This window comes from Falco naumanni, chromosome 6, assembly GCF_017639655.2.
Source record: "Falco naumanni isolate bFalNau1 chromosome 6, bFalNau1.pat, whole genome shotgun sequence".
Lineage (NCBI taxonomy): Eukaryota > Metazoa > Chordata > Aves > Falconiformes > Falconidae > Falco > Falco naumanni.
In genome coordinates, this window is record NC_054059.1 from 47,717,302 (window position 1) to 47,734,642 (window position 17,341).

The 17,341-nt window shown below is 41.1% G+C and overlaps 1 protein-coding gene across 5 annotated transcripts in view; it reads left to right on the plus strand.

Moving 5' to 3' along the window:
- Nucleotides 1-17,341, plus strand: part of TIAM2 (TIAM Rac1 associated GEF 2) — a 90,838-nt gene that overhangs the window by 33,850 nt on the left and 39,647 nt on the right. For 2 of the 5 annotated variants that reach the window (XM_040597446.1, XM_040597445.1), the window contains exons 9-13: nucleotides 1,634-1,801; nucleotides 4,472-4,576; nucleotides 5,043-5,121; nucleotides 6,050-6,142; nucleotides 7,209-7,469. In XM_040597446.1, coding sequence (XP_040453380.1) covers nucleotides 1,634-1,801; nucleotides 4,472-4,576; nucleotides 5,043-5,121; nucleotides 6,050-6,142; nucleotides 7,209-7,469 — 706 coding nt within the window. Of the gene's footprint in view, nucleotides 1-1,633; nucleotides 1,802-4,471; nucleotides 4,577-5,042; nucleotides 5,122-6,049; nucleotides 6,143-7,208; nucleotides 7,470-10,700; nucleotides 10,720-17,341 lie in introns of those variants that run through there. The other 3 variants (XM_040597449.1, XM_040597447.1, XM_040597450.1) reach the window with 3 other exon arrangements.

Genomic DNA, 17,341 nt, shown 5'->3' on the forward strand with positions numbered 1-17,341 from the left:
AGCCTTTATTCCCAGGCACTTGATTTAGTGCTGAGAGGACCATGCTTCTACAGGGATTATCTTCAACACCACCAGTGTTACGAGCAGTCTGGAACCACAGCCACCAACGTGAAACTTCACCTGATGTACATTTCATCACTCCATTAATTGCAGTAGCATAACAGGATTCCTGTTATGTATAGTGGTTTCTGGATGTTAGGATTTCCACGGACCTGTGTAATTGACATTTCCTTTTCAACTAGTTAAGAGGGACAGTTGAGCAAGAGATACAAGATTCGCGAATGCCATTAGTTCGTTAATATTATTCCACCAAACCCAATGTTACTCTGGCATCAAGTTATTACCCAATATGTGCTGTCCTATGGGTCGGCTGCAACCTGAATTTCTGCATTGTTTGGTAATTACCTGAATAGGATTGCTTACTATATAATTTTCACAGCCTCGGTTGTTATTTGGGAAAACAAAATAGTATTGGTCTCTTTGTTGCTATTGGTAGATTGTTGTCAATATCTTTGCTGCCTGCAGGAAGGGAAGCAGTCCCTGTGCAGTGATTTTACTGCAGTTTTTAATTGCAGTGCACCCCTGAGCTTGTGTCCCTGCAGAGCCAGGAGGAAGAACTGCGTAATCAAGGGGCTTTATGTAAGCAACAAAACCCTCCAACCCAAACAAACAAAACAAAAATACAAAGAAAAAGCATTAGGGAGGTAGACACTCCTGAGAACAGCTCAGGTATCTTAAGATATGTCTTGGGTGGCAGTTCTGCCACTACAGGGGGGAGCTTTTACTTGTTGTCTCTTTCCATTGACTGTAAGGAAAATCAAGGGACCTTACCTGCATAAGCTTAAATGCCTTGATGTGGGTATTTAAGTGACCTGCTGAATAGGCAGACCCAAATACACAGGTGAAAATCCAAAGTCTGAACAGCTCTCAGTGTTTTTCTTCTCCTTGTGTGACTTCCTTTGAAACGCATAGTCTAAAGTGCAGTACGGGAGAAGGCGTGAAAATGAGAGGTGGGAAAGCAACAGGGAATTTATTCAGGGTCGATGTTGTTATTTGATCAAGTGGAGTGGCTTTGGAACAAGGATGAATGTGAAGCAAAATGGTAAACAGGCAAATACCCTGCACTACCTATGAAACAATATGTTCTTAAACTGCAAATAGAATAGGAACACTTTATTCCTGCTTCAGTCCTTTATTATTTTAAGGCAAGCCTTGCTCCACAGTGCTCTCTGCTGGAATGTTACTATATTATAATTTTCTGGCAAAATTACAGTAATTCTGGGGTTTTTTTTGCATTTGTCAATTAAATAAAATTGTAATAGTCAGTTCTTCTTAAGAACTTATTCCCACTGTGACATAATATCATGTAGCTACATATTTTCACTTCGAGTTAGATCAACAATTAATATGAGATAAAGGCGCAAAAGCCCATAATAGGTATGAAGAGGATGTGCAATCTGTTCTCAAAGTCTTCAGCAGTGAATGAGAGCAGGTAACAGAACTTGGTCTTGCCATGCAGGAATACACAATGCCATGTCTCAATATGTATCCACTGCAGACTGCCAATGTAATTGTACTTTTGGGGTTTTCTTGCAACATCCACATACATTGTACATTCCTCCCTTGTTTCCAGCAGCAAGTTGATGACTTTTTGAATGTCTACTGCTCAGTGCCGGAGAGCATCCAGAAGGAGAGTGCTTGGGAAACACAGACGTACGTTCACTTCTGTGACGGCCCGGGAGTGGCGCTGACTCTCAAGCCAGAGCACAAGGTGGAAGATGTTTTGTCTTTGGCATGCAAGGTACTAATTTTTTGTGTGTGACTGCACCTTGTTAATAGCTGTGGGCTTCAGGAAGAATCTAATATATCAGAGGACACCTAAATAGTGAGAGCATGATACCAGTATCCCCCTGTCACTGTATTAAGGCACATTGCTCTGTTTCCCTTAGTTACGTTATTTATGTGTTGTAGCCAAGGTAGCAGGGTTGTAGGAAGGTTTTCAAGAAACATTGCTCAAGACAGCACATGGTGAATACTTGAAGAGCGGTGACAGTTTGCCAGGTAGTCAACCCCGGAGAAATCTCAGCACGTGTCCTCTCTACATTGTCATTGCAGTGAACACAGTTGTTCTGTGCAAATTAATGACAGAGGAGTAACAGGGACTGGTTGAATTAATGCTGGGAGATTAAGACATTTAAGATTGCTGTGACAAAGGCTATGCTATGTTAGCTTCTTAAAGGACCTTTTTAAGCATTTAATTAAATACCAGCTCTACTTGTGAGTTTCAAAGAGTACATTCCCTTCTGAAAGTCAGTGCCAGCAAGAGGGATTGCTGTAGTTCTTGGGACAGAAATCTGAGTCACAGGTTGAAGGTAAAGTAAGAACACCAGTTTTAACTACAGACAAAAAACCAGCACCCCTAGAATATGGCAACATACCTAGCATCTTTGTCTCCGCATGTATCAGTGCTTGAATTTAGCTCTAACTTCATGATTCAAGTCACTTAAAATATGCAAACAAGCTTTTTGAAAAAAACCCAACTTTTTACTCCCAAGTTCTGTTTTCTGAAAAATGGTAAATGTAGTTTATTTACTTCACAAGTAAAGGGGAAAAACAGGAGAGAAAAAAAAAAAAAGAATCCTGCTCTGTTCAAAATCCAGCTGTAGTTTTTGGCCAAGGTTAGTGTGAACTTTCAGGTGAGCTCATTCAGCTGGCTCGAAGTTAATGAATTTTGAGGCTTCTAGTGGAGGGAAGGACTCAATTTAATGGCTTTTTGCACCTGGTAGTATTGTAAACAAAAAACCCCAAAGTTTTTAAAAATCCAGGGTGAATTACATCTTTTACATCAAAATGAGCACACTGATTTAGCCAAATTACAACGTGTCTCCATGGCATCACCGAGAAGAAATTATTTTCTCGTTCCTTTTGCTGATGGATACTGAATCCTGGAGAAACAGTTTGATGCCTGGCTGTACTTTTTAAAAATTCTCTGTACCTAGTCAGGCCAAAAGGATTGTCTGAGACATGGTTTGACCACGAGATGGCACAGTAGAGCTGAAATATTGGGAAGTAGTTACAGTGACATGCAAGACTCCCGAAAGAGGAAATAAAATTTATAAACGTAAAATTCCGTTGAAACCAAAATTCCTTACCTCTACTACTCCATCATCCCAAATATTTGTAATTGTAGATCTGACTTTTAATTTTCATTGTCTGTATCGCATGAAAATTTATTTCAAATTTTGTGATTTTTTTCTTAAACATTTTCCTGTTTTATTTTTTCTTTCTATTCTGTGTGTAAAGCTTTTCATAAGCATTCTGTAATGCTGAATACTTTCTACTCATCTATCCTGGTTCTTTTCCTTCTTACATTTTCATTCTGCTCTGGTGAGTGTAAGGAATCTTTCTTCTTAAGAGAACATATTTGAATGTTATGTGTATAAGGATGAAGTTCAAAGGGGTTGGGTTTTTTTCCCTTCATTCATGCTTTATGGGGTTTATACTTTTCTCATTTCTGTTTTCTGTCTGAGGCTTTTGGATAGCGCATATTGGAAAAAAATGTGGTTTTGAACGCAGTTGTTTAGGTTACAGAACACGTGCAACTCGTAAACTGTTACACATAATAAGATGTTAAGGCAATTACTAGTTACTCAGTAGATTTAGGTTCTGTAGGCTGCGGAGATGCATTAAAGAGGTTAAGTAACCCTCAGTGATGCAGTCATTCCTTCTGTCTTAGAAACGTTGCTTCCTCCTGATTTTGAAATGTTGCTCTATTAATATGCTAAAATGAAATGTTTTGTGCAGTGGTCTCACTAGCATCCTGATTTTCAGAGAGACTCCCAGCAGGGGCTCAACACTTTCAGGCTAATATCCTCTGGGTATTCCTGTTTTCCTTTGACTCCCTGTTGAGACAGGATTTTTGCTTTGACTGCATGTGGTAAAAAAACAAATAGGTGAAGCTCTCAGATCTGGGTAGGTGAAACCCAGCAATAAAAATAAAATCTAATAAAGGCAAACCCTTAGGGGACCTGCTTCCTTTCCCATCCCTTCTCCTAACAGCCCATATCTGCATTACATCAGAAGAAAAAGTTGCTGATCAGAACTGAGTCATTAAAAGTAGTCACTGCTAAAGATGGTTGAGAGCCGAAGTTCAAAAGGACAGAAAACAGTTGCGATAGCTTTGGAAACATGTAGCAGTGCTCAGTTAATCAAATAGCCAAGACATAGTGTTTATGAAAGGATTTGGGAGGATCATAAGGGAAAATGGAAATTGCACTTGAACCTTATCTTCTAAGCAGTGTAGCTAGTTTTGTTTATGCCACAAAAATAGATAGAAAATGACTTGAAGATTGCTCTTGCATGGTTTCTACAGGGTTTTTTGTGTGTTTGTGTGTGTGTGTGTCACTTCTTTGTCTTCTGGGACTCTGGAAATAAATAACAAATTCCAAACCCCATTCTTCTTATTCCTTAGATGAAACAGCTGGAGCCAAGACACTATGGCCTACAACTCAGAAGACTTGTTGATGAAAATACTGAGTATTGTGCTCCTGAACCATACGAATACATAGTAGACCAGGAAAGTGTGACTCCTATTAGATAAAGCTCCGGGATGTCTGTAGCTACAGTTGAATTAGCACCTACAAATATGTGTGAATTACATCTAAAATAAGGTTTTAAAGCTGTTCCTGGATTGCGTTCTGCCATCCTTGTTCACACAGTCCATGCCTGTGCAGACGTTTGGGTGGCTTGGCACTGCAAACAGTTCAAGAAGTGTTTGAAGATTTAAGTGGGGCTTCTGGTACAAAAGCAAAGTGTCAGTCTCTACTCCAGGCTGGGTTTTCTCTCTTTAGCTTACTCTGCATTTAGTCCCACTGATACCAATGACACTTGCACAATAACACAGTTCTCTGTGTAAAGACAGCAAGTTTTGGCTCTTCGTTGATGCAAAGAATATTGTACTTATTTCTTATGCTGTAACTTTGGGGGTTGATGCTTGCAATTTCGTAATTTGATGCCTTCTGTTACTGTTTTTTTTCCAACAGGTGTATGATGAAATAGAAATTTGTCCATTAAATGTTTATCATGTTCATCTTACAAAGACGGAAAACATAAGTGATTTTGGTAAGCTCTCAGCGATTTTTCTTTTTATTCTCATTGCTTGCTTTATCTCATCAGGACTTTTCTGCCTCTGAGAGCAGGTAGTGCCGTCCTTGACAGCTCGAAGAGTCTGCAAAGGACTCGAGGCATTATAACAAAGACTGAAACTGGTTGTTTTACACTTAAATCTTCAATGGCAGGTGCATTTCTTATGTTTGGGAACGGTCCACTTTCTAATTCTGCCGTGCTGGCCAAATAATTCAAGCGTGGAATTGTCAGAAGACACGTGTTCTTTGCCAGGATTAATAAAATCGGTCTCAGTCAGCCCATGGTCAAGGTCTGCCTGTTTCTTTTTTGGTAGTGGGATCCTCTGTTGGCACAGTGTCAACAGAGTGTCCTTTGGTACAAATTCTGACAGGCTTTTTATTCATGGGAGGTGGTTATGCCTTGGAATAATTATATACCTTGCAGAGATGCCTTTGTAAGGCAGCTCTGTGTTGTTCTTTAGCTGCAAGTTTGTTGGAATAAATGATTTCTTTCTGGACTGTCTCACTCACTAGTCTATATAAGTTTACTGCTTTATAGTCTGGGTTTCCAGTTTTTGGATCTGTTTAAGATGCCTCTATGTCTGATGGACACACTCTAACCAAAATGATGAGCTGTGTTACCAAAATGTCCTATGGGGTTGAGGTCAAAAATGCTCTTGATTTCTACAAAAGCTGATAATTTTGGTTTTTTTACAGCACACCATGACATTTCCTGCAAGTTGTAAAGTCCTATTAACTTTAACATGCCTTACAATGACTGAGAAACAATGTGATAATTTCTCTATGCTCTGTGGGTGTATTCTCATGAGAAGTACCCTCCCTGTGGTTGTGTACAGTCTACTAAGTACGCAAGATAAAAGGGAAATGTTCCCAAGGAGTTTTGATTTAAACCTCTTTTACTCCAGGCTTTGCTGTCACAGCACAAGTTGATGAAGATCAGCATGTCACCCGTATATTTGTAAGTGATGTTCTCCCTGATGGACTGGCATACAAGGAAGGTATTGTATCATATTTATGTTTAAAACTGTACTTCATTATCTTTTAATAAAGTCCCGAAACATGAAGAGCTTTAGTACTGTCTGAGATGGTTCTTGGCTTTTACTATTCATAGTTTTCTTTCCCAAAGACCGTTGAAAGTATGTGATCTTAGGAAAGATAACGTACACAGAGTAACTGAATTATCATTCCAGTATAGCGGGGAGAGTTCTTGTCCACCCTTGGAGACAAAGTCTACATTCAGCCATGCAACCAAGTGCTTGTGCACAGAGAAACAGGCTGGAGAAAGAGTTCACCTCATGCTGGGGTACCTCATGGGCTTGGTCAGTCTCCAAGACCCATCACTTCCACTTTTTCTGGCAATGAAAAGTAGCCTCCCTCGCCAAAATAGTTTTCTGAGTAAGTTTCTGTGAGTGCCTTCTCAACTGCACTGCTCAGAAACTGCCTCTCTCCATCAGCACAGCAGGATCACGGGAGTTCTGCTCTCTGAAAAACAGAGACACAAACCCAGAAAAATGGAGACAGAGAGTTTTGTTTGCTACCTGAGGACAATGGCCGCTCGGATGCTGCTGACCTTGAAAGGCAGCAGTTGCCACTGTTTAGATTTCTACAAAAGCTGATAAAGACTCCATCCACTGTTGTTCCAATTTTGCATGAATTACTTGATCTGCGTGACTAGTGCCTTGATCCTCCCACATAATGAAATATGTGTTATGGCGCTGTACACTGCGCTATCCCAGTTGTGAGAGGTGCCTCTATTCTAATCCTCTTGAAAGTTGTGCTGCCCTCCCACCTGCCAAGTTCCATAGCATCTTTAGAAAGAAACAACTCGATTGCTGTACTATGTGTAACACCTATCAAAGTACGCATGAAGTCCATCTGTATCATTATAGCTCAAAGCTCCCATCAATTCTAAAGGAGTGGTGGCAGGATTAGGCTATTTGAATTAAATCCACAAATTTAATCAGTGAATCAGCATAAGGTTTGGTTTGTGACCCTTCACGTTTTATATTCCCTCTTCTCTCTGCCCCCCCCCCCCCCTTTTTCTTTCCTTTCACATGCACCCAGGGCTCCGAGTAGGCAATGAAATCCTGAGCATAAATGGAGAGGCTGTGTCTGATCTTGACCTCAGGCAGATGGAATTACTGTTTTCGGACAGAAGCGTAATGCTTACTGTGAGAATGAATCATTACGGGACCCAGCAACCCTTGTGTGCTTCCTGGTCAGATGGCGACATTTCCAAGGACCCAAAGAGTTTGTTGCCCCCTCCAAACCAGTCGCAGCTCCTGGAAGAGTTTCTAGATAACTTCAAAAAGAACACAGCAAATGGTAAGAGGTTGACATCCCATTATTTTTCACCTCACTTCCAATATCGCTGGTTGGTTGTGTTGGGTACAGGTGCTCTCTGTGTAGAAGAAAGCCTATGAAAACAGCTTTCACAGGGGTTGTTCTGCTACTACCTGCTCACATTTCTTAAGCATCCAATGGAGGATGTATCCTAACAGTGCTGTGTCAGGGTGAGATCCTGATGGGTTTCCACATAAGGAGCAGCAGGCAGGGAACATGCCAAAAGCCTACGGGTTAAAGGCTGCTCCTGGATGACACCCCAGGAAGGTGCCAGTGCTCGCTGCTGGGTTGTCTTTCAGCTGGAAATAGGAGGTGGCACATAGAGGGGCATTGCCACGCTGGGTGGCAGAGAGTTGTGGTCCCCCTTCCCTTTTCAGCTGATCATCCTTCACGTGAGAAACGTATCTGGTGATACCAAAACACTTGTAAACACCTGTCTAAAATAGAAAGTAGGTGGGGATTTTCTCCCCCTTTTTTCCCATGTCTTGACTATTTTTCAAGCCAGATAGAAGCAAATAGAACTCTGGTTTCTTCAGTGCAACAGGAGCAGTTTCCTCGCTGCACCTCTGGGGGATGCTAGTAAAACTCTGCAGGAAAGCTAGCCAGGGTGCACTGCTGCGCAAGGAAAGCAGCAAGAGGTATAAAAAGGGATCACTGATTTTTGTATATAATTACGGTGGCAAGTGTTTTCTGATTGGAATTTTTTTCGTAATTAAAAATGGGAGAAGAAAAAGATTCACATAGGAGAAGTTGTTAGAATGGATTTAATTATAAAGCAATTTTATTAGGTCATCTTCTGAAATTAAAAGAAATCTGAATACAAGATTTGCGATACAGTAAGTAGCATCTCTCTCAAGGGCCTTATTTCAATTTAAAATGCCATTAAATTGAGTAGTGGCACATAAAAGTTAGTGTCATAAAACAAAAAATTATGATAGAGCTAATTAATTACATAATTATACCAAGGCTATCATTCAGCTTGTTGGCTTGATATCATAGGCCAGCATTACCTGGAGTATTCAGTATAATAAATGTATGTGTCCATTCACTAGATTCCTCATTCCTCTGGGATAGATTTGCAACCTGTGCAAATATTCCATTATAATAGGAAATTACTGGAGTATATGTAGACTCTAAGCACTAGTGGATAAAGGGACATAGTATATTTGCTTTTCTGCTTAAAAGCAGCTAAGGAAGATTTATTTTTTTCTGAAAGGGAGCAAACAGTTTTAAATTAAGCTTCATAAGAAGGACTTTCATGTTTATTGAATTTGGTGCTTAGTGTCTGATCACCTGATCGGATTCAAATGGAAACAGAAGAAAATGGCATTACTTTGAATTAATAGATAATCATAAAAGGTTTAACTGTGCATTGTCCCCTTACTCACTCAGGAGTTGAGTAAGATTTTAGAAAAGAAGAGGAGGTATTTAAAGATTCAAGCAGGGATTTGCAGGCCAGAGACTCTTAAATTCACAGCCAGTGTTTAATACTGTTCTGTCTCCTTTGACAGAGTTGAGTGAGTCACCCTTAAGACCACAGTTTTCAAAAATAATTTCTGACATTCGCTTGTCCATGTTGAGCCTGTTCTTCCAAGGCAGTGCCTTTGGAAGTCAGTCAGTGCCGGGGGGGGGGGCGGAGGGGACACGTCTTTCAAAAACCCAGCACTGTTTGGCTCTAGGTACATACCTGGAGTTAAAAACTTCAATGTTTCTGCTGTTGCCTGCCTGTAAAAAAAATTACTGACTCTATTTATCTTTTTGGAGTACTGTGAGGATTAATGAGCTAAAATTAACAAAGTGCTTGGAAAATGGAAATTTTCAGCACTGAGTCACGTGGTAAATAACCTGCCTGGGGCTTGGTGAGAACCACCAGGCAAAAGCAAAACAGAATTTACTTTAAATCACTGGCTTAGTATAAGTTGGGTGGTAGTAGTTTGTCCACATTTGTTTCCAGTTTTGTAACTGCTTAGCTGATGAATGCCTTTTCCTATGTATTCTGCTATGTTGAGGATACCCAATTATACCTCATGGTAAAACTCTGGCAGCCTTTACTGTACACAAGGGAAGTGATTGACTTTCTCCAGAGCCACTAACTCTGCCACTCCTTAAAATTATTCCCAGGGAATTTTCTGTGAGTGATTCATTTTCTCCAGGAGCCTGCTATACCCGTGTAGCTGTATTTTGGACCTGCTGTGGTCGTATCATTTGATCTCCCACGTGGCAATGCTATGTGCTTGCTGCTTAGCCGCCTGGCTAGTAATAACCTTATTCTGGAAAGGAAATGGGTTGAAATACTTTTTAAAAAATGCACTCATAAATGTGGAAAACCAAATAACAGAGCAACTTAAATTTGCTCCAAGCTCCAGTGCTTAGGAAATTAAACAAATATTTGTGTAGAATTAAAAAATGAGGGAATTGGACTGGAATTCTTACAACTGTGGAAGAAAAAAATTCCTCATTTTAAGATGGCGTGGCTATTTGAGGAATAAACAACAGAGGAGGCATGAGAATTGAAAACTGTGTATTTAGGGTAGAGCTGTGTGGGTTAATGGTATATCTATAGATTGCTAAGGCAGGAGGTAGAAGCATTAGTAGGTGTGAAAACCCATTGCAGTATGTGAGTTGCTGTCAGTTGGGCAGGTTTTTTTTTTCTCAGCAAGTGGGTTTTTGCCAAAAAAGCTGTCATTTCTGGTTAGCTGACACTGTTGAAATCAACCCTAATTTGTAAATAGATCTCTGTGATTAAAAAAAAAGAGAGAGAGAGAGAAGAAAGAAGTGGGGGATGGCAGTTTGGATATGCTTAAAAAAGTTTCCCTGAAGAAATACTTTCATCTGGGAGGGTTAGAGAGCTAAATGGGAATGAAACCATTTTAAAGCATTTATAAAAGATGGACATTCTGTTCCTTTCCTCCCTGTTGTACTCCTCATTTTAGAGTAGGGCACTTACTTTCTGTGCAGGGTCTGGGTTCCTCTCTGCCCCATCTTTCTTGAGGTGTGGTCCCAGGAGTGGTGAAAAAGGCTTGGGTGCTGCTCCTCCCCCTCCCCCTCCCCTGTACCGCCTTAACCCTCCCTTCCAGCCCTGTAGCACCCATCCTGCCCCTGTGCTGCAGCAGCACTTGCTGGAGCCCTTAATGAAGCTAATTAAGGAGAAAACTTTCTCCTCCCCTTCTCCCCCTGCAAAGGCAGTGAGTTGAACTGGCGGATGCAGAGGTCTGACAAGGGCCAGAGCCAGGTAAGCAGCAGGAGGAGGAGCGGGGAGCAGGCAGGTGCTGGGGAGAGCTGGTTGCAAGGAGAGTTGCTGTCGGAGGTGGCAAGCTGCAGAGCACCTCCCTAGCCATTGTGGAGTACAGCGTTCCCACTTCTCGTGCTGATCCCCAAGGAGCAGCGCAGCCTGGAACGTGCTGGGTTGAGTCACTCCTGATGAAGCTGTTTCACATTGTATAAAGCATGGCTGAAGCCGGAGAGAGGGACTCAGGCTTTGTGCCGTTTGGCAAGTAGCTGGGATGAGTGCTGGAGAGGAACAATGACACTTCAGTTCCTGATCTGCTAAACACAGAGGCAGTTCTGCAAAATGTAACCGCTTCAAGCGGAGCAGTACTGGTTTGAACCCACATGGGCAGTGGCTATTCTGTTTCCCAAAACATGAGCCACTTCTGATTTTAATCTTAGTAGGCACACACAGAAGCAAAGCACATCGGTCAGCCACCAATTTTATTTTGATATGACCAAATTATTTTATAAAATGTGGTCTTAGTAATAATTGGTTTGGTTTCAATTCCAAGGTACTTTTTGTATGAAATACACTTCACTAGATGGTTTAGGTGACTTTGTCTAGGCTCAGACCACTGTACTTGTTGCTGTTTGCCCATAGTTTTTAAAGCATTAAAGCATTTAAAGCATAAGCGCCTCTTAATGTAACCTGTAAAGCATTTTGTAAACAAAATTAAAACTAAACCTTAACTGAAAAACATTTCTAGAATAACTTCTAGTTCTTCACAAATCAGGTCCTGTTTGTTTGCCTAGCTGCTGTTTCAGTATTTAAATTCTCTTCATGGTGCTGTAGGGCATGGCCTTCGTTGCAGTACATGTGTGAGGAATCAAAGAAACTTAGGTTTATTCTCTCACAGGAAACTTTTTTTGTTCAGAAGAGGTGAATATTGCTTCTTAGCATCCTGAGTCCCAAGGACACCCACATCCTGTTAGATGTGGGCCCTGATCTGGTTTGTTTGTGCAGGTCTGCACACATCACTCCTTCTTGCCTGATGGATCTAATACAAGATGTCTGGTGGTTTTGTGTGGTGTGAGGCAAAACAGTAGAAAAGCACTGCCTCTTTTTGACATAGATGTGTAGCTGTCTATGCAGCCTGACTGCTTATCAGCCCGAAGATTCATGACTGTGCTGGGTTTTCTCTTTTTTTTTTTTTTTTCCTGTTACCCAAGTTACTTCAGCAGGAAGTCACATAGATGTGATGAGATGTGCAGCAGCTGTTCATCAAAGCAGGCTCAGAGGTGAGGTGTGTTTGCAGCAGTCCTGGACAACCGTGGTATGTTGGCTTCTGCTCCAGCCATTTGTGTGCTGTTAACGCAGGTGTCTTTCCCTGTGGTCTTGTGAATCACTGGGAAAAGACGAGATCTGGCCTGTGATGATACCTGGGACTGTAGCAGTGTAGAGGTTAATTCAAAGAAAGCGACTGCCTCTTCAGAAGCAGTCATTGCCTACTGCATGTTTTGCAATACCGAGTGTTTCCCAAAAGTGGTGGTTTAATGAGCTCTTGCTGGCACTTGACAAACTGTCCTGTTGGCTTCCTAGATGTGTGTGCTGCAAATTAAAAGATTTTTTATGCTATGAAACAGGACAGCCTTAAATGCTCTTCATTGTGGTTTTCTACTAAAAGACCATTCTGTTCTGCTTTGCTAAATGCTGCTATGATTTAATCCCTGTGAAGTCAGTGGGACAAACTGTTTTTTCCTGGTGCAAACTCCGCTAAACCCTGTGGAGCTGCACCTTCTGGCTCAGTGACAATATATAGGCATAAATCATGACATTGCCCATCCTGCTGAATTCTGTAAAGTGACAATATGGACAGCAAGGAGATTTATTAGTGATTGTAAAGTCAGAGACATCCACATATAGACCAGCAACCTAGGCATGATTTAGAACACCTCAAACAGTGGATGTTCTGTGTTTCACAGAGCTGAAGTAGGTTGAGTAATTATGCAAACTGTCTAAGATAGCCACAAGTTCTTGTTAAACTATTAAGTAACTTCTTGTCTCCTTTTTTTTCTTTCTGTTTTCATCACTTTTGTGCCTATAAATCTGAGGTGGAAAAGAAAATGTACCACTAAGGTAGTACGCTTGGTACCTGGGCAGGGCCAGCTCCCTTTGCTTTCCAGTTCTCCTTGGTGCCAGTGCCAATGACCTCTGAGAATGGCCAAAGCCATCCCATGTTAGCAATCCTGCAGCAGCAGCAGAAACCAGGAGAGGAGCCACTGACAGTACCCTTGCATGTCCAGCAGCCCCAGCGTGGAAGACCTAATGGTAGCAGTGGGCTGCAGCCTTTGCTGACACTTGTAGAGCATGGTGGCCACCCAGCATGGGCTCAGCTGTGTCTTCCTCCTCCTTAGCATAGCCACACATCTCCAGTTGTTGAACTGGGGTAGAAGGGTGATGCACTAGTTATGGCTGACACTGGCCCCAGTGAGACTGTATCCAAGAAGTATGTGTTATGCACTTAAGAAACAAATGTGTTTAGGTAATGATTTGAGAAGCCAGTGTGAAGTGTTAAGCTTAAAACTGTAAAGCCTGAGCAGTTGTCTGACTGGCAGATACTTGTACAGAGAAAGTTTAGAAAGTTAAATAACCCTGTAAAACATACCATTGATATGCAGGGGCTAATCTGGCATTGCTACAGAAGTGCAGGCAGCTATTTCCTATTATGTTGCTAATTTCTATCTCCTGTTGATTACTGAATTAACAAATAAGTCAAATTACTTTGCTTCACAATGAACAGTTAACCAACAAAGGAACTCCCAAGGGACCTAAAGGACTCTGCTCCAGCTTCAAAATGGATGTTTCTGCAGATATTTAGAAAAAAAAAAAAGGGAAAGAGAGCATAAAGCAGCCTACGGAAAGTCACGCTTGCAGAAGTAGGTGGCTGACTGGAGCTAAGCCACTGTTCAGCATGTGGCCCAACATGTCTTAAGTAAGCTGTACAATACAAGAATATTTGCTTGAACATACTAGCTTTTTCTAAACATGAAAAAGTGGAGTTTTTAAAGAAGTGTCAGTTTCCTCACTGAAGGATGAAAACAGGACATTTGTCCTGCATGAGCATTTCAGACACTGGCCAGAAGTAGGAGTTTCTCTTTGTGTAGGCAGTATCAGATCTGCAAAAAGCAGCAGCCTGGTTGCATGGTCCTTCAGGAAGCATGTAGAGCACCTTCTAATGTTTCATAGTTTGCTCCCTGAAGCCAAAACTTGTGGATGTGAGGTGCCATGAAGGGAACCTTCTTGTCTGGCCTGTAGTTGAATGTCTTGTTTGGTAACAATTAGTCTTGTCAGTGACAGGTTTAAGAACCCTATCTAGGAAGACTGATGTTATGACAGCTGTATGCTAATTTTCTTTCCAGATTTAACATCTTGCATGAATTCCTGAATGATGTTTCTAGCTATGCCAAAGAGTCGGTTGTTACAGCCTTGAAGCTAAGCTGAGAATGTACATTCCAGCCGGTCCTAAAAAAAGTTACAAAATACCTAGGACAACAACAAATGATAAAAGCCAAAATATCTCACAGAGATTAAAAAAAATCTGAATTATTAAAATCCAGTGCATTTTACTTGTGTTTAACATATTTTAGTTTTCTAGAAACTGAAGTAATTTGTGTTAGTAGACTCAAGTCATATTAATTTAGCAGTGAGAGTTCAAGTTAGTTGTTATCTGAAGTTAGGCCAGAGGCTTTCAGAAGAACAAGAACATTTCCTAGGCAAAAAGAGGAAGGGGCTTTTGCATTGGTAATAAATTTAGTGTTTCCTTATCTTTTTAACTGTTGGTTAAAGCAGCAGGAAAGCTGTAAGCCACTGTACAGTTAATAACCACAGTTACTGCCCACAAATTGATTTGAATTTACTCCAGCATTGAAGTGTGAATGCGTAAGAAATAATATTTGCCTGGGAGTACCAGCTGTGGGGAAACAACTGGAATGGCACTGGGCAATAGTTAAAAACTTATCTAAATTCCAGTTAAAATTACTGAATTGAGCTAATGTGAACACTCCCATAATTCTGAAAAACTTAACTGGAGTTTAAAGAGAATCTGCACTTAGGGTCCATGGTACCTCAGTCATTTGCCCAGATTCATAGAGAACCCCAGTGAAGACGAAAAGTGAAGCAAATGGTTTTGCCTTTCAGCTTGAAGTGGTGGAGGATGTGTTTCAATGGATATTTCTCATCTGTGGCTGAAACCTGCCTGCCTTCTCTTAGATATGTTTCCTTCATGGAAGCTACATGGAGATAGCTTTTGGTCTAGAAGCCAAATGTGGCTGTGAAAACTCTTCATGAATTAGCTCAGTGTGTAGTAGCCATTTTTCATATGTCGAGGCTTGTACTGGTAGAACATCAGAGTGCAAAAAAATTACTTGTTTGTTTGTTTATTTACTGCTGTGGCATGTAGAAAAATAGAGCAACAGCTCAAGGTAAAGTAGGACCTTTCAGTGCACTTTTCCTGGGTGGGAATTGGCTCTCCACATGTCACTTGAGCTGGACCATTCTTGTGTTATGGGCTCTGAATCCTTTTTAGCTGACTTTTCTGGCCAAAGAGGTTTTAGAGGAAAAAACCTGCTTTTGTATGAAGGCCTTAAAGAACTGTATGCTTCCGAATACCTCCTGATGTCTCCAGACCTGGGCCTTCATGATGGAAACCCTGGTGCAACTCCAGTGTCCTCTTGTACCACAGCTTTACTAAACTTACCTAGCTTTAGCTCCGCAGCTCATCTTCTAGACCTCCCTCACTTCTCCTAACAATTGCTCCAGTGCAAATGGCCGTTGTGGGATAGTTAATGAATCTTCCATGGGAGTTTGTCTTCTCCTCCCAGAACTCTCTTGCTTTTCTCCTTCCTGACCACTGTTAATGTGCTCTTTGCAACCTAGGCAGAAATTTAAAGGGCTGCAGAGACTGCATGGGCTCTGTCCTGGATACCAGCTGCTGGGTGCCCCTTCCGTGCTGATCCCAGGGGATAAGATGACCCAAAGAATTGAAAGGTCTGATCCTCACATAAGCAAGACATATGAGTTACTTGTAACTGAACTGGTGAACCCAGAACCCTTCATATCTCTGGTGAAACTTGGAAGCCGTTTTCAACAGAGATTTTGAGAATATCTCTTGAAAGCCATTCAATAAATTCCTTTGGATCAACTGTTACTTTTTGAAAGATATTTCTTGAAGTCTTTCAGAAAGGAAAAGGATACAGAAGGAAATGCTTGCATACCTATTTTCTAACTTCATTACAAAAGAGTAAATATACTGTTGAAAACCTAAGATATATTTGGTTGTATTGAACCAAAAGAAATAAGCACATGTGTGCTACCTGCCAGACTGAACCGTTTAACTGAAGTTATGAGTACTAGTCTCCAAGGGAGCATTTTTAGAGTTCACCACACTGATAATTGTCTTCTCCAGGCAACACTGGAATGCTTCACTTACCACTCCCTGATTTTCAGTAAGTCTGAAGGCATTGAGACCACCAAGGTTTTGTACCTTTCTGAGAGCTGGCTCAGTCTTTAGTATTATTTGCACCAGGAATTTTTAAATATTTGTTATCTTCTCTTGGAAGCTTACTTTTCTCTTGATAGTAACATTGGCTAGAAGAATATGGGAACTGCAAGCTTATAATTAACTGATCAGTCTGGAGAGTTCACACAACAATGAAAAATGCAGCTTTCCGTACACCTGGCTTAACTTTATTACCCAAATGTAATATCTCATTTCCATCTAAACCATACAGCCGTGTTATGGAAACTCTCTGTAATGGGAAGAGGGAGAATATCCTACATGCTGAAGATTGGCTCTGTTGTGTTTTATTGGAGGTTTGTAGAGCATTTGGGAATTAGTGTAAATTTTGAAAACATTCTTTCCCAGTGGATAGGCTGGACCTCCTGTAATTCCTTATAATTACAGATCCTAGGGTTTTTTCAAGCTAAAATTCATATTAGTATTCTCTAAAATAAGTTGATGCTCATTTCATTGCTGTTTTGCAACATCTGTCTAAAATCACTGGACAATAACAGTGTTTAAAACTGTCAGTTGCTCTGGTATGAGATCAGGGTGCCTGTCTTTTACAGACTAGACCAAGTCCATCATAATCGCTTGAAACTCTGTATGTATTTTTTGCCATATCCAAAGTGTCTAACTACTGCAGATTAGAAACTGCAGCAGGGAGGATGGGAAACGAGAGCCCCATTTCTCTCTCAAGTGCCAGAAAACTACAAACAAGAGAAAGATCAGTTTCTGGCAGGGTAACCACTGGAGTTGATAATGAACATCTGAGCTGGAATCGGCCAGCAACTGGGGTGTAGGACAACTGTTGGGGCTTCTTCACCAACGTACACTCGTGATATAAGCATTCTCTTAGCCATAAAAACTCTTTGCCAGGATCTTTAAACACCAGCAGTAGTGCAACTTAAAGTATTTTTTGTGCTCTACTGAACAGAAAGAGGCTTCTGGCCATCTGTTTGCCTGTGTAGCTGTATTTAGGCATCTGTGTAATATTTGTGCTACATTGGTGACAGGGGAACGGGAACTTCCAGACTCAGTGAGTCCAGTCTTCTGTTAGTTGAGGTTTTCAACAACCCTATTGAT